The 18,375-nt window shown below is 34.6% G+C and overlaps 1 protein-coding gene across 3 annotated transcripts in view; it reads right to left on the reverse strand.

Moving 5' to 3' along the window:
- Positions 1–1,371: 1,371 nt before the first annotated feature.
- The window catches only part of ODR4 (odr-4 GPCR localization factor homolog), a 45,541-nt gene continuing 28,537 nt past the window's right edge, over positions 1,372–18,375 (reverse strand). Inside the window, exons 12-14 of one of the 3 annotated variants that reach the window (XR_008382963.1) lie at positions 7,556–7,666; positions 3,167–6,441; positions 1,372–3,046 (exon numbers count right to left, since the gene is read on the reverse strand). Coding sequence is in view for 1 of the 3 variants with exons in the window: in XM_053604395.1 (XP_053460370.1) it covers positions 6,374–6,441; positions 7,556–7,666 (179 nt within the window). In the remaining 2 variants the exon portion in view is untranslated. Of the gene's footprint in view, positions 3,047–3,166; positions 6,442–7,555; positions 7,667–18,375 lie in introns of those variants that run through there. The other 2 variants (XR_008382962.1, XM_053604395.1) reach the window with 2 other exon arrangements.

Genomic DNA, 18,375 nt, shown 5'->3' on the forward strand with positions numbered 1-18,375 from the left:
GTGCATAGCTTCCCAAGTGGAGTCCTTTGAAGGTGGCCATAGTGATATGAGATATGTAGCAATGAGATATCTCAGCAATGAGATATGTAGCACTTTTTCTAGGATGAGTTTGCAAACTTAATTGTCAGACCTCCTACATTCTCTGCTTCTAGAATCATTAAGAATTAGAGATGTGCCAAACTGGAGTTCAGAGCTGCTATACATCTCTCATTTTTCCCTTTTTGAACAAGAGTTGTACATTGTCTGACTCAACATTGTATTCTGAGCAAATATAGGAAAGAACACTCGTCTTTAGTTTCATGCATCTTTAGAGAGGAATTGCAGTAAAGATGCCTCCTATGGGAGAAATTGATTTAGATAAGATCCTGGGCCTTGAGCTTGAATCTGATGCCATATTGAGACTTTTAAGGTTTCCTGGGAGGTGGTTAGTGTGTTTCCCACATGTCAGGAATATGAATTACTATAGCCAGAAGGTGTTTTATAAAACCCAATCACTGAAGATTGCAGTCATCAATCTTTTCCTTCTTGTGTATGCACATCCCTTCCCCTTCCCCAAAAAGAGGAAAAGGATTGTTTTTTTATTTTATTTGTGTGTGCCTTTCTTTTTTTTGAGCTGTCACCCTGGGTAGAGTGCCGGGGCATCACAGCTCACACAACCTCCAACTCCTGGGCTTAAGCAAGTCTCCTGCCTCTGCTTCCCAAGTAGCTGGGACTACAGGTGCCTGCCACAATGCCTGGCTATTTTTTGGTTGCAGCCGTCATTGTTTGGCAGGCCCTGGGCTGGATTCGAACCCGCCAGCTCAGGAGTATGTGGCTGGCCCCTTAGCCACTTGAGCCACAGGCGCTAAGCCAGTGTGTGTGTGTGCCTTTTTTAATCTGGAAAAATCCAAATGGATTACTTCAACCAACACAAGGCAGTGGAAATGATGTTCTAAGACTTCCAAGAGTCTGATGTTCTTAGTCTTCCAATGATGTTCTAAGAGGCTTCTATAAGCCTCTTCTTGGAAAGCTCACATAGGTTGCTACTTCGTGGATCCGAGCCACCCATCTTTGAAAAACTCCAAACCGCATGAAGATACCACATAATTGAAGTGTGGTAGCTGAGTTCCCAGCTGACAGCCACCGTTAACTACCAACCTTGTGAATGAGCTGTTTTGGATGTTTCAAGCACAATAAAAGTCCCTAGGCAATTGCAGCTCCAGCCATCATTATGTGAAGCAGAACAACCCAGCTGATTCCTGTCAATTCACAGAATTATGAGAAAAGTGAAAACAGTTGATGATTTGAGCCAATTAAATTTGGAAATGATTTTTAATAGAAAACCAAAAATGTTTCATGTATTCATGTTACATTTTGCCTCCCTGTCCTGACATCATTCCCACTGAGATAATAAAACACTATGCTGAATCATTCATCACTACTTGTAAAGTTTTATCACATTTATGTATTCCTACATAATACAATTTAGATTTGTTTTCTACTTTATAAAAGCTGTCATCACACTGTATGTACACTTCTGAGACTTTGTTATATTTCTAAGATTCCTCTAGGTTGTTGTGGTTGTTCTCCTTACTAAATAAAATTTACAAAACCTACAATTTATACGAGGCCTGATAATTAAGTTTATGAACTCCTCCTAGAAAAGGAGCTATGTACCTCAGTGTTGAACATTATCACTACAGTCACCTTTGTACTATGCCCCTTGGGATGCTATGCACTGATATCAGCACCTAGTTCACCCTTCAAGGTAATTTTGGAACTCCTTTTCTGGAATGACCATCAGAGCTGTCACAGTACAAGATCTGATAATTAAGTTCACGAACTCACTACTGTGGTCTTACGTTGGCAGCACTATACAACTTCCTAAGATTTCATAACTTCGGCATGTCAGTGTCTCGCCTCTGTGTTTGTCGACATGTGGTGATATCTTGCTAAGTGGCATTCATTATTAATGTTGCACGTTTTTGTGTGCCGTACAAGGACAGCTCTGATGGTCGGTCATTCCAGAAAAAAAAAAAAAAAATAGAGTTCCAAACTGCTTTGAAAAGCACTTTGAAGTAACCATAGTGATATTCAGCTGTGTACTTTTTCTATCATGCATTTGCAAACTTCATTGTCAGACCTTTGTATTTTATTATGTCAATGGAAAATTAATTGGTTGCAAACAGGGCTGCCATGAGCATTATTACATGCGTACTCTGGAGGTGTATGTGCACAAGAATTTCTCTAAGGTATATATGCAGATGTAAAATGGTTAGGGTATGTGAATATATAACTCTGTGAGGCAGTGCCAAATTCCTTTCTGAAGAGAGTATCAGCTAGAAATCCTACCTGCAGTGTTACAAGGTGTCTTCTCAGTGCACACCGTCTTCATCGGTTCTATCTTATTTCTTAAGTTTTCAATCTTGTGTAAAATGCTATTCATTATGTTCTCAATCACTTATGAGGTTAAACATATTTTTCATGTGTCTAGTCATACCCTTTTAAAATACCTAGTTTCTGTCTTTTTGCTCATTTTTCTACAGAACAGTAGAAGCATCCCTGTTGTGCTTCTGACTTTTAATGTACACAATTTAGTCATGATGCACTGCCTTTTCACATGTTAAATTCAGTTTATTAACGGTGCTTTTGACATTTATGTTTGTTAATAAGTTTTCTTCTCTTACTGAATGTGTCTGACTTTAGTATCAAGTTACACCAACCCCATGCAATAAGCTGGAAATTATTCCTTCATCGTCTATTCTTAAGAGTTTGTTGTGACTCCCTTGCCTGTACTTCATTGCTTCCACATTCTGTTTTTTTAACTTAAAAAAAGTTAAATTAGGTCTTCCATATTCTGTTATTTTAACTTAAAATTTAACATATTTAATTTTTTTTCCTTATTCAAGCATTTAAAGTCATTTACCTTCAAAGTGCTGTTTCCACTGCATCACCCAATTTTTAAAAATGCCTTACTTATAATTAGGCTCTATTAATAAGGATTTGTTTCCTTGTTTCATTTTAAAACATTTTTTAAATTTGTAATTGTATTTTTAAAAAATTTAACCTTGGGCGGCGCCTGTGGCTCAACGTGTAGGGCGCCAGTCCCATATGCCGGAGGTGGCGGGTTCAAGCCCAGCCCCGGCCAAAAAAAAAAAAAAAAGGAAAAAAAAAAAAAAAATTTAACCTTTATTATTTACCTATACTTGTTTCTGGTTATCTATTTAAAGCCAATTATTTGAAATTTATTGTGATTTACTCTAGCACATGTTCAATTTTTGCTAATATATAATACTTAAGAAAAACAGTTGTTAAATATATTTTTCTAAATATGTCCATTAAATCACATTGTTATTGCATTATTTAAATGTCTTCACTCATTCTTTGCTTGATTTACAGGCAGCCCCTGGGTTATGGATGAGGGAGGTTCTGTAAGTTTGTTCCTATGTTGAATTTCTAGGTGGAACAGGTACATTTGTCTATCATCTGTAATAGCCTCCATAAGTGTGAGTCAGACATCAGTCAGATGTTTGTAACTTGGGGCCTGCCTGTATCAATTAAGTGAGAACTGTTGAAATTTTCCACAATTGTTCAATTTGTGGCTTCAGATCCACACAGTTTGTACATTTTGAAGCCATTTCATAAGATATATAAAAATTTAAAATTATTATATATTCCTAGTAAATTGACCCTGTTACTATTTTTAATGGCTTTCTCCATCTTCAAAATATCATAAAGTCTAATTTTGATTAATATCACTAAAGCTAAACAAGTTTTTTTTTGGTATTTAGCTAATGCATTGTTTAACTTTTTTACTTTCAATCTCCTGATGTCTTATGTTTTAGATGTTTTTCTTTTAAACAGCTATAATTAGGATTTTTTTTTTTGGAGACATAGTCTCAAGCTGTCGCCCTCGGTACAGTGCCGTGGCATCACAGCTCACAGCAACCTCAAACTGTTGGGCTTAGGCGATTCTCTTGTCTCAGCCTCCCAAGCAGCTGGGACCACAGGCGCCCACCACAACGCCCGGCTATTTTTTGTTGCAGTTGTCGTTGTTTTTAGCTGGCTCGGGCCGGGTTCAAACCCTCAGTGTGTGTGGCTGACACCATAACCACTGTGCTACGGGCGCCAAGCCCTATAGTTAGGATTTAAAAAAAAAAACCTGATCAATTTGTCATTTAATTGGGTAATTCAATCTACTCACATTTAATTATCATTGTACTTGGTACTATCATCTTACTTTCTAACCTTGCCCCACCTCCCAAATTTCTTTATTTATATTGAATTATTGCCTTCCTAGTCTATATTTTAAACTTCTTTTGCTTTGGAATGATTAATCCCCTATTAATTTAGCAGTTACCCTTGAAATATGACTATAGATATTTAACACAATTAATTTTAAAGTTAAACAGTATCTTAACCAGTTTTCTGAATAAAAATGCCACAGAACACTTTAATCAACCATTTCCCACCTTATAAGCTACTATCTGGTTTTTTAGTTAGAACCTTATTTTACAATTCCACATTATTAATGTTGTATAAGAAGTTTATTTAATTTTACATTTGGTTACAATTCCTTAAAAACATTTCTTGATCATGATTGTTTTATGCAAACAACATTTTAAATTTGCAATTATTTATTACTTTATTTGTTCATTACGTCTTCGGTTTCAGATCATCCTTTGGGAATCATTTTCCTTCTTGAAGATCATCCTTTTGCAGTTTCCTTAATGAAGGTTGGCTGACGTAAAATTCATTTTTCATCGGAACGTGTATTTATTTCAGTTTTGTTTGGTGTAGATTCTGACAATCGATTTTTCTTTCTCAAAATTCTGAAGATATTGTTCTATATTATTCTATCATCTTTCGGTATGGTTGCAGTTGGGAAGTCTGCTAAGCATCTGTCTTGCCTTTATAATGATGATTTTTTTCCCTCTCTTGGGTCAGTTTGGGAGATATGTTGTGCTTCCTGAAATTATGAATTCACGTGTTTCCAATAAATGTAGAAAGTTCTGTTATCTCTTCAAATATTGCCTCTCTCCATTTTCTCCTCCTGATCTTTGTATTTGTTTTTATTAACAAATAAATTCTAATAATTTTTAACTCCTTGTTTCTTGCCTGCTCAGTGGGTCATGACTTAAATGTAGCTGCCAGCTCACTTGTCTCTTCGCCTGATTCTAATATTCAATGTCTGAAAGTTTTTTTTCATATTTCAATAAATGTACATCTCAGTTCTAAGTTGTCTCTTTTTCAGATCTGCCTGTGGTTCCATCCTTCATTTCTTATGTTGGTAATGAGATTTGGGGAAATGAATTCGATGTTTATTTTTTCTATAGGTTCTTTCTCATGCTCACTAGTTTCAACTTATGCCTGGTGATTGTGAAAATACTACTACTTGACCATAATCTATCTGAATCGTAGACCTAAAGTAGGAATGTTTGCCCTTGCTTCTGCCAGGAGCTAGAGTACTACAAACTGAGGGCCATTTAACCTTTTTAAACTGTCCTTTCTAGAACAGCATCTCAGTTTCGGGTCTTTCCTTGTTTCTGATTTGAGGCAAACTGCATTTGGCATGTTGCTATTGGTATTTGCCATACTGGCAACAATAGTCCTTTTCTATACTTAATATAGTATTCATGATTGCTAACATAAAACATATTCATTTTTGTGGAGGAGGAAAGATAGATGGGTGGGTCTTGAAGATTTCTCATACTTCCTTTGAGCCTATTTAAAGTAGATTTTATTCAGGTTCTAGTTGCTTTCAATTTCTAGTCTAACATACTGCTGAAAGAGAAAGTCTTATTTTATATATTAAATATATTAAAACTATTATGATATACTTAGAACCTGAGAAAGCACATAATTTATGTCATTCTTCAATGACTCAAACCTCTCAAGAAAGGTTTCCTACTCCTTGATTAGAACAATAGCATACAGTTTATTGGAAATGAGTGCATATTAGAAAAGTTCAAGAAGATGAACTAACCACAAGGTTGTCCCACTTGGTACAAATTTCTCCTAATCCTTTATTTTTAAGATATTGAGTCAACACTTGACTGTTCAGAATTTAATGTCCTGATTAATGTGTGATCCAGACTAGTAGGACTAATATATGTGATAAATAATATCCCATCATTTTGAGCCTTTTAGAAATAGATAATAATGATTTGTTACATGCTGTTTCCCTCCAGATGCACACCTTTATTTTTGGAAACCTGGGTCACCTATAATATAAACAGGCTAACCAAGGTAGCTGGTGATTTCCTTTTAGTCAGAACACATACCTAATTGGTATTAGGCAGCAGATTTGGTGGCTTCTATCTTAAATACAAATGGATTGTTTATATTTTTATCAGTATTCTCTGGATAATCAGGAAGGTCTTTGTGCCTCACCCTAATCACTGAAGTAGTGGAAGGAGATAGCCGCAGCAAGGACTGTAACTGCAAATGCTGCAATCATACCTGTAAGTAAAACAAACACAAAACAAATGAAAATGGAATGAGTAAGAGAAAGGCTTACCTAATCCTAGGTTTGGAAATGTGGGTGCTGGATGGGTCAAAACAACAATGCACACATACACACATACACATATGCTATCACAGACACACACACACACACACACACACACACACACACGCACACAAGTATGTACTAAAACCCAGCCAAATCTTAGAGAAAATTACAGAAGTTGATTATTTCTATTGCAAATGTTGGACAAAGTGTCTCTCTTACACACATGTGTACTCTCAGACATACCTAAGAGAAAACCTAAAATTCCTTAAACAGATGCTATATATAGTTGTATCGACATGCAAGTTGTCTCAGAAACTAAACAGAGTAGCCCAGACATAAACACACATACACACGTACACAAATACAAATTAATCTAATGACTGACAAGAACTACAGCTACATCTTCTAGCTCACAATTCTCAGTGCAAAGTCTTTTTTTGGAGAAAGAGTCTCACTTTGTCGCCCTCGGTAGAGTGCCATGGTGTCACAGCTCACAGCAACCTCCAATTCCTGGGCTTAGGTGATTCTCTTGCCTCAGCCTACCGAGTAGCTAGGCTCAGTGAAAAGTCTTAATGTTTAACATTTCTTAAATTGTCAGTCCATTGAACAGTCTACATGTTCTTTGTTTAAAAACTCTGAAAAAATGTTCGAGTGATGTTTGCACTTCTTGGAGCCTATAAAATACAAAATTGCATTATAAATTTCCAGACTTAAATTTGACTTTTTTCCATTGAACACCCATCAAAATCTCTTGCAATGGTAATTCTAGGAATGTTTGGAAAACAGTCCTTCTACACTAACATATTTTTGAAACTACATGTTTTTCTTCTAAAAAATACAAAAAAAAAAAAATAGGATATATCATCCCTTAGGGCACTTAGAAAATAACAAATTATTATAAATCTTTCTATCTCTAGGGCTTGACATATTCTATAATATCCAACAAATACTGACTTAATCTAGCACTTTAAGAAAGCAAAATGAAATGAAGATAATTTTAAAGTAACAAGAAAACTCAAATCCAAAAATTATCTTTTCAATGTTATAGAAGAAGCAAAATACCTATGTTTTGCTGAATCTTCAACGCTATTGTGGTTTTAATTGATTGCTCTGGTTGTTCATCATCTGTGTTGTCCAATGAAGCTTGACTATTCACAGAGGAGCTCATATAAGCTGCAAGAGGATAATAATAATAAATTCTACAAAAAATCAGAATTATTTTTAAAAGTTTTAAAGAACATTATAAATAAATACAAAATCAAAACCATTTTCCTTCCATTTTTTTTTTTTTTTTTGCAGTTTTTTGGCTGGGGCTGGGTTTGAACCCGCCACCTCCAGCATATGGGGCCAGCACCCTACTCTGTTGGATCACAGGTGCCACCCTCCATATGCCTTTTGAATAATATAATGAATTTGCTCCTTATCAAATGAAAGTGAATTAAATTGAATGGAATATATGTTAAACTGACATAGTTTTCAAAACACTTCATGTAGCTTTATCACTGACACAGAGCCACGTCTAGATGACTCTCACAAATTATAATTTGTTTATTATATAATAGTAGAGATAAAATTGATACCAAAAATCAAACCAGACAGTAAAAGGATACATTTCAATATTAACTGAGACTAAATTATATTATTCTTATTGGTGGTTTTAGCAATTAATAATTTAAGTCGATATTAACAATAAAACCATGGATTAACAAACTGCAACCCACGCCCAAGACCTGTTTTTTTTTTTTATAGCTTTGAGCTACAGGATTTTTAAACTTTTAAAGTGTATAAAAAAAGAATATGTGAAAGAGACCTTATGTGGCTGACGAAGCCCAAAATATTTGTTATTTGGTCTCATACAAAAAATTCTGCTTACTCTTAATCTAACTTGAAATTTGAAATATTCAAAGACACAAGCAAAACATGATTAGAATTTTTATCTTAGAAAACTCTGAATATTAAGCAAGATAAGGACGTTATCCCATTTTACGGATGAAAAACAAAACCTGGGAGGTTAAGTGCACATTTAAGGCTCATGGACAGTAACCTCAGGAGTGAACACAAGTTACAAGTTCTCTCTCTACTTCATTATGCCGACAGCAATTTACTTAGGTTGGCCTACCAGAATTTAATGAACATGTCTGAACTGTTAACATCCCTACAGATCACACAGGCCAGTGGTTTTTAATATTTTTTTCTAGTGTTTAAGAAAATAAATAGAGTCTGAAAGAAAATCTCAAGTACGTAAATAGATGAAAAGCAGTACTACTCAGGTTGAAGCACGGACAGAGAGCTCCTGAAGCGACACACCTCCTCTCTTCCCCACCACCCAGAGGTGGAGTAGAGTGTGCTCTATAGAACTCTCGAGAGCTGCAAATGAAAGCAACTATATCAGACTTATCCCATTAATTACAAAAAAAGAGGGGAGAACTAAGAGACGAGAACTGCAGGATGAAAGAGAAGTATTACTGTTAAAATTAAAGTAAAGTAGCCTATTATTTGAATTTAAAATGTTCCTGTAGACATCTATATACCCCAACATACTAGCTCAGGCTCATAAGGATGACATATGAACATAATGAAATAAAAATCTATGATACCAAAATAAGTGAAAAAAGAAGACAAAGATTAACTACTTATTAATTTCCCATAAAGAAAAGTTTACTGTTATTTTCAATAATAATCACTAGTAGCTATTTCATTAGAATAGAGGACACCATCATTCTTTTTCTTTTTAAGCATATAAATAAAGTACTTTAAGAACAAACAAAAAAACCTTCTTTTCTTCTACTCTTACATCGAATCAGTCAAAAAGACAACAATTTCTTATGAAGCATTTTTAGAAACATCCAGTAGTCTTCTCTATTTCAACTGTTTATATTATAGAGTTTTCTCAGGAGCTATAATACCTTAGATTAACCCACTAAATTAAAATTTCTTTCAACTTTAGTCTCTTGCTCTAAAAGTTGAATGGACAATATAATTTTATTTATGTTTAAAAAAATGAACAAAAAGATTGTCTCTTCTACTAGCTAGTACACCTTCTAAAAAGTTTTTCTTTCATATTTGAGCCAATAGAATCCTATTTCAGATAAAAATAATACAATATTCATCATACCTATTTGCTATAGGAACTCCTTTACTTGAATATTTGAATACAAAGCACACAAAATTGTTTTTTCTTATGTATTACTTACACATTTAATACTGAATTGCCACATATGAGGATCATGCTCTTGTAAGTCAAAAGTAATTTATTTCTTTTCTTTTTTTTGTTTGTTTGTTTTTTGCAGTTTTTAGCCAGGGCCAGGTTTGAACCCACCACCTCTGGTATACGGGACCTGCGCCCCACTCCTTCAGCCACAGGCGCTGCCCAGTAATTTATTTCTATAAAAGACATTCCACTGCTTTTCTTTCCATTTTTAAATCTGTCATACAAAATCATGTGATTTGATACAAATTTGAGATAATTTTAACAAAGCAGAATGTTTTTCGAGGATGAATAACGACTTATCACAATAATTTATTTATTTGTTTATGGTGGAGGCTACGAGAATTTAACTCCAATCTCAGACATTATGTCACTTCACCAATATTTCAATATATTATATGAAATCTAAATGCAAATAACATAATTCAACAGGAAAACCAATCCCTAAAACCATGTAATTTTAAATTCATACAAATTCCAAATTAATCATGTAAGACAGTAACCTTGAGCACCTGTCAACAAAAGAGAAAACAAGGGTCCTGGTGAATGCATGCAAAGTTGTAGATGTGCTCAGATTTCATTCCAAGATACTGATAGGTAGGCAGGACTAGTTAGAAGCTTAAAATGAAATGTTAGGACTTGAATTGTTTAGTTGTCTCCTTTTCTATCCCTAAATCCTAAATTAAGGATAGCAACTTAGCCATAAAATTACATCTTCTGTGTTACTCATTTCCCCATATAATTCATTATCGATGTTTAACTAAATAACAAAAATTAATTTCAGCTCTGATATTAACACAGAATTGGCAAAGATTAGTTTCACCACATGTTAAAGATATGCCTGAAAATTTTTTTTAGCTGATACTTTGGATAAATTACATCTGATTTATTAAGTTAAAGTCTACTAGGAGATGACTAACACATCTAAGAAATTTTAAAGCCATGGCTATCCCTCACCTTAAGTGAGTCATTTTGACAAACAAGTTGTTCTTCATCCCTTAAGTCATCTAAAAGTATGTTATTTTAAGATACTTACTTGGAAAAATATGTATTTTAAACATAGCAACTACTTGGCAACTATATCATAGAAAAGTAATTAAATAATAATTGAGCAAATAATACAAGTTGAGTATACCTTATTCAAAATGCTTGGGACCAAAAGTGTTACAGATTTCAGATTTTTCTGGAATTTTGAATATATGAATTATCCTTACTTGAATGAGCATTCCTAAATCAGAAATCCAAAATCTGAAACGCTCCAAAGAGCATTTCCTTTAAGCGACATGTTGACGTTCAAAGTTTCAGATTTTAGAGCATTTTGGATCGTCAGATTAAATCTGTAGTGTCAAATATTTAGAAAATAAAGCCAAATATTTATAACCAGTCTAATGCTTCTAAATGTACAGTAACTGATTTCAGTTTTTCTTTTTTTTTATTTTTTTATGTATAAGAGGGACTTTATCTAACAAATGCAATCAGTGTAACCTAATTCTCTGTACCCTCAATGAATCCCAAACAATAAAAAAAGGAAAAAAAATATGAGATGGTGCAATTGAAGATCTCTAAAAAAATAAAATGGCATAGTGTTTGCATATAACCTACGCACATCCTCGGAGTAGCCTTAAATCATCCCTAGATCACTCACAATACAATGTAAATTCTATGTGTATACTCGTTATGTCTTGTTGTTTAGGACACAATGACAAGAAAAAAATCTGTCCATGTTCAGAACAGGAAAATAAAATTCTGTGAAGTCTCCCAAGTGGAACAGAAAATTTTATTTTAAGTATTTTTAAATTGATATTGGGTAAACCCCCAAGGTTGAGCCAGGGACATGGAGGTGGACGGTGCACTGACAAGGACAGCCGCAGGCTGATGATGGCCAAAGGCAGGACTCGCAGCTGGAGGAAAGGAAGGACTAGCACGGACCTCGTTGTGTCAGGATTGGCATCAGCATTAACTTGTGGTTTCTTTTTTTTTTTTTTTTTAGAAGGGTGCATTTTATTTATCTTATTTATTGGCAAATAAAGATGGGTTTTATAATTTTCAAGGGCCCTTGTATCACAAGGAGCTTCCCCATGCAGGAGACTGAGCTCTGCCTGCAGAAGGCAGTGCCTCCTGTGGCAGAACAGGTGCTTCTGCCACACCAGGGAGGGGGAGGAAGAGGCCTGTCGCTCAGGGCACCAGGGAAAGCACAGGGCCTCCCCCAGCCACAACCTGCCAAGCTTGCCTATGGGTCTGGAAATCAGGGTAAGGCAAGATTCCCACGTATAAAATTAGATCTTGGAAACAGGTTAGTTATCTTGGACTGACTTAGCACGAAGGAATGTTATCACTGTACAGATCTACACACAGATCTATATGCAACTGAATTGAAACCATGCAGTCTTTCGAAGAGAAGGCCACGAGCCAGAGAGAGCCATGGAATTATCAGATGCTATTCCTCACAGAGAAGAATCGGGACACTGGGTTTGGGTAGATGGTCTGAGGCCAATCCGTCCCTCCCCACAGTAGCCTACCATTCCCCTCTCCATCAGGGCATATGAGAGCTTCAGAGGATACTTCCAGAGCTCTAGGCTTTTTTTAACCACTTGGCAAAAGAAAGTCTCACAAAGTCCTAGACACAGCAGCAAACAGTGGTGTTTCATTTTTCAGAGGCAGACTAATCATTCTGTGAAAGGATTGACTCAGGAAAGCACTGCGATGTTGCCTGACAACAGGGAAGGAAGAACTGGAGATTGTACAAATATTCCTTTCCTTCAAGGAGGTCACTAGCTTTTAGCACTTTCCCATTTGCTTCCTCCCTGTCCATGCTGATCTGGCCACTTCTGTGTCATAGGGTTTAGAGGTTTAGAACCAGATTCACCTGAGCCAGTTCCAACACTCACCAGCTGGGTGACCTTCACTTCTCTGAACCTCAGTTATCTGCCAAATAGGGCAAATCACCCTCCAAGATGATGTTTCTGAAAACCCAGGACAGTGAATGGTCCACTCTAAGTGATTTCAGTTTTTCAATTTGAATACTTGAACTCCACTTTTTAGGGTTTATATGGAAACTCTAATTTGAAATATTTAGGAAAATCTATGCATGTTATAAAACATTATTTTCACACTTTAATATGCATATTTTTCATTATAAAGGTTATTTAAAAGTCTAATAAAACCATCTTTAAGTTATATATCTTTCCAGTTATATACTTTTCTTGTTTTATTGCAGGTGTGGTGCCCGTAGCACGGCACCAGCCACATGCACCAAGGCTGGTGGGTTTGAACCCAGCCTGGGCCAGCAAAACAACAATGATAACTGCAACAAAAAATAACCAGGCATTATGGGGGGCATCTGTAGTCCCAACTACTTGGGAGGCTGAGGCAAGAGAATCACTTAAGCCTAAATGTTTGAGGTTGCTGTGAGCTGTGAGGCCACAGCCCTCTACCGAGGATGACATAGTGAGACTGTCTCAAAAAAAAAGAAAGTAATTGCAATTACTTTTATATAAATTTCATATTCATATATTCATAAAAATACATTTTTATGAAATTCTCACATCAACCTCAAGAGAATCTGGGACTCTAAGGGGATTTGTTTAAAGCTATTGAGTTTATAAGTGGCAGACCTGGATTTAAGCAAAAATATTATCTTGGTAAAATTATAGCATCAAACACCTTTGAATAAAGGAATAAATAAGTAAACATAATGCTAAACCAAAGAATTTTTATATAAAAGTGCTTAATTTTTCTAATAAAATTTATGATTTTACCGTAGTCCATTACTTGGGAATGTGTTCTCTGCTAAAAATACACAAAATCATTAAATTATTCTTCTAACTCAACAAATATTTAATGAAGTACAACTAATATAATTCCAAACAAATGCCTAGAGTCCTAAAATGCCTAGAGTTACTTCTACTTGTATTTAACCTTCTAAATCAATTCAAATGTCACCTCTGAGAAGCTTTCCTTGAATCCCATGAGACAGTACCTCTGGTAAGTGTTCTGATAATTCTCTGTTCATTCTTCTAGCATAGACCTTATCACATGTATTTCCCACTGTATTGTCAGCTTTCTGAGAGTCAGGACTATATATTTTATCTCCAGAATCCTAATGCCTAACACATAGCAGGCAATAAATAAATACTACTCAATCACTCAGTTGAGATTCATGTAAATTTCAAAAACAGGGCAGAGTTCTTCACGAATCACACCTACCATACTGGAGTAACAGCTTCAATACATTACACAGTATTAGAAAAATATGTAGGGCGGCGCCTGTGGCTCAGCGGGTAGGGCGCCGGTCCCATATGTCGGAGGTGGTGGGTTCAAACCCAGCCCCGGCCAAATTAAAAAAAAAAAGAAAAATATGTATTACCATATAGAAACTATGAATTTGATACAGCATACATCTTAGTATACACACCTAAACTTTTCAAATTGCTATTTTGTTTCCTTTGTTAAATTCTTCCTACTCAGTTGATCCACCTCTGTATTAGACTGCCAGCATAAAAAGAAAAATAGAAATAATAAATAATTTAAAAATAGTGTGAAATATATAACTAAGTTCCAATATTTAAAGTTTATGAAAATTAAACTCCACAAAAACAGACATATGGATTAACATGTGTATCCATGATTTCAAAATTATTCTAATGTAGTTCATATTTATTGTTTTATGCTAATATATAACAAGGTACAAACAAGGCTAATGATGCTTAGTCAGAGAAAGTTGAGAAACAGGGTTAAAATACTTTTTGTATACATGTAAATGATTAAAAAATTCATTAAGGAATAGCATTCCTATATGATAATAATGGATAACAAGTATATTCTTTTGAGGCTAAAAAGAAATCTTTCACTTATTTGCCAATTAAACTATGGGACTTTTAATATAATTGAGATTATGTACTATATGTTACACAGCATCAATTTTTAAAACTGGTATATGCTTTCATTGACTTTTCAACTGAAGTAAAATATAAAAATGGATATTGAGTGTACTATTGAGTATATCTTCAGCTCAGTATACAAGCTGAGCATATAAAATGCTTGGGAGTGAATGTGTTTGAGATTTCAGACATTTTCACATTTTGAAATACTTGCAGTACATCAGATAAGCATCGTTAATCTCAAAATCTAAAATCCAAAATGTTCCAAAGAAGATTTCCTTTGAGTGCCCAAAAAGTTTCAGATTTTGGATTTTCAAAGTAAAGATATTCAACCCATAATAACGATGAAAAAAGGGAAAAGTTACTACTATAAAATTTTAATATACTAATACCAAACTGTTACTGTAAATTATAAGTTATTGCTTATACTTATAATTAAGAGATTTTTTCTGATTGAATTATTGACCAAAACATTGTCAGATGCTCATGTTCATTATAATCATTATCATTAATTTTCATTACGTTTTTAGGTACTCTTCAGACCTTACTACATTCTCTGTATAATTAATAATATACACATATTCTATCTTTCAAATCAGGGAAGAAATTAGTTATTCCTTACATAAAACCAATGCATAATAAATATCTGATAGGCATACTAAATGCTGCCAACGAAATTAACATTTCTGGGACAATAATGAGTGGTACATATCTTCATAGAAAAGACATAATTTCATGTCTTTTAAATGTTCCATACCCCTTAAGATGTTCTGAACTATTGAGCCATAGAGCTATGACTCTTACATCCTTTTTTAAACCGTAACCCTAACCCTCATCATGTTCAGTACAGTGCACTACACAAACCGTAAAAACCTGGCTAGGCATAAACTTGTAATTTTTCATAAGCACAAAATAAGCATGAAAAGGATGTTCTAAAGATTTTCTAAAAGTGGTTTATTCAGTATTTATTAATCTGTATTAATTTATTAATAGACACTTATGAGAACCTATTGTGTTTTAGGCAGAAAACTCAGATAAAGAAATATTGACTCTCAAAGATCTTACAGTCTAATGTGGAAAAAAAACATTAAATATGATTTGCTTTCAGTTACCAAAAGCAAGGAAAAAAATTAAAAAATGCAAATGATTTAAAATATTTTAAGTATGTAAAGTAATACCTGTTAAAAGAATAGCACAGAATAGGGAACTAACAGGTAAGGAAGTGTTGACACAGTCTGAGTTCATCAAAGTTAATGACAAGTTAGCATCTACAAAGACATTTTTTTAAAAATTCTACTTAGCTCCTTGAACAGAGGATCTGCATTTTGTTACTCTTTGGACCGAATCCCTATGTCAGACAAAATCAGTAATGATAAAATTTTACTAAAAACTTAATGTGCTAATGTTAAGCTTTTAGTAAAGTGCTAGAACTGCAATGTGAACAGGAGAGGCACAGCCCCTTCCCTGGTGAATTTTGGAGAAAAAAAAGTTTGCTGAAATATATATATATATATATAGAGAGAGAGAGAGAGAGAGAGAGAGAGTTTTATAAGCATTTGACTTTATTGAGTTTTAGTTTTGCTCTGGGGAGGCTCTCATGCAAGACAGCTATAGTTACCTCTTAAGAATATATTACAGTGGGCCAGGCTTGGAGACTCACGCCTGTGACTCACTTTGAGAGGCCAAAATGGAAGGCCTGCTTGAGCTCAGGAGTTCAGGATCAGCCTGAGCAAGAGTGAAATTCCATCTCTACTAAAAACAGAAAAATTAGCCGGGCATTATGACAGCTGTCTATAGTCCCAGCTAGACAGGAGGCTGAGGCAAAAGGATTGTTTGAACCCAGCAGTTTGAGTTTGCTTGTCGTGAGCTAGGTTAAGGCCAAGGCACACTAGCCAGGGGCAACAAAGTGAGACTCTATCTCAAAAAAAAAAAAGGAATAAATTACAGTGGTAGAAGCTTCTTAAGTTTTTAAAAAAGTCTTAGCCATATAAAGAATATTAACCTGTTATTGTTTTAAAGTATAACTTAAAAAGCACAAAATAAAATATAAACTAATCTATATGCTTAATGTTTAAAATACAGCACAAAATGTGTTAAAAATATTTAAGACAGATGACAGTCTTAACAATCTAAATGAAATCTGTCTCTATTCATACTCTTGGATATCACATTTTAAAGTAACTTGTGAATGGGACAAGTAACACATACATGCTACTGTTAGTCATTCTTAGTTTAACAATGTGATACGCACTAAGAGTGTGACGAAGAATTTGAAAAATACAAAAACCATATATCACAGATCCAAGATTCCATTCAACAAGGAGTAAATTACACTGACATAATCTAGAGAAAATTCATCAAAAATAACACAACATCATCCATTTACACTTTAAAATGTTTAAATGGATAGAATGAAGGATGTCAGGCTACAATAAGGAGACCCCTGAAAATGAGTCTTACAGTCTTCATTGGTTAGATCCCACAGAGAGACTATGGTACAAAATCATTAGGAAAAAAGCACAGATTTAGAACCAAACTTTCAAAGACCAAATTCCAGCTCCAGCATTACATAACCCCAGAAAAGTTAATTAACTTTTCTGAGACTTTCTTCTCTCATCTGAAAGATGTGGTTAATAACAGCACCTACATCATAGGGTTGTTGTAAGGATTAAATAATTTAGTATTTGTAAGGCTCTTAAAACAGTGCCTGGCAGGTAGAAGGTTCTATACAAGTAATAGCCAATATTATTTTTAGAGTTATTAGGTTCAATTCAGTATAACATATTTTTTTTTTTTTTTTGGTCACTGACTGACCCTAGAGAGCTTTTTTTTTTTTTTTGAGACAGAATCTCACTATGTAGAGGGATGTGATGTCACAGCTCACAGCTCACAGCAACTTCAAACTCTTGGGCTTAAGTGATTCTCTTTCCTCAGCCTCCCAAGTAGCTGGGACTATAGGTGCCTCCTACAACGCCCAGCTATTTTTTTGGTGGCAGTTGTCATTGTTTTTGGCAGGCCCAGGTTGGGTTAGAACCTGCCAGTTCCGGTGTATGTGGCTGGTGCCCTAGCTTCTGAGCAACAGCTCAACAGCTTATACAATTATTTCCAGTGGTCTGTGGATTTCTAAGTCAGCTTGACCCTAAGGACTTTGGACATTACATTAAAAATTCCTAAACTAGAGAAAAGTAAACAAGATGGTAAGAAAAAAATGTGGTCTAGAAATTATAATGAAGAGAACAGGTAAAGATATGTGAAAATATATGGCTTTGAAATAATTAAAACATAATGGTTGCCCTCAAATTTAAAGCATGGTCTCAGTGAGGAAGGAGTACTTATATTTTATTGCTCCACATAATTGAACAAAGTATAGTTGACAAGGAGGCAGACTGGTACTCAGAATAAGGAAGAATAGAATCTCAATATCCATAAGCCAAAGATATCAATTTCAATACTATAAGAAAGAGGTTGGATTAGGTCAACTCTAAGGATCTCACCAACATCACAAAATTCATTCAGGTTATCAAAATAGAAAAAAACTATTGATATGCATTAGTGACAGAGAAATGAACAGAACAAACAAAAATCCCTGCCTTCATGATTCTAGGTTTGGTTGGTAGAGATAATGAAGGCACTCAACTGAGAAAACACATTTTGGAAAGTAATACACTTTTTTACCAGTCTATTTTCAAAAAATAGATATTATCTGCTACAGAATATGCTATAGTTATACCTTTAAAAACATTAGTTTTCAAGGAAATAAAACATAGCTGTTTCTAAAACACCAAGTACTGAGC

This window comes from Nycticebus coucang, chromosome 10 (genome assembly GCF_027406575.1).
Source record: "Nycticebus coucang isolate mNycCou1 chromosome 10, mNycCou1.pri, whole genome shotgun sequence".
Lineage (NCBI taxonomy): Eukaryota > Metazoa > Chordata > Mammalia > Primates > Lorisidae > Nycticebus > Nycticebus coucang.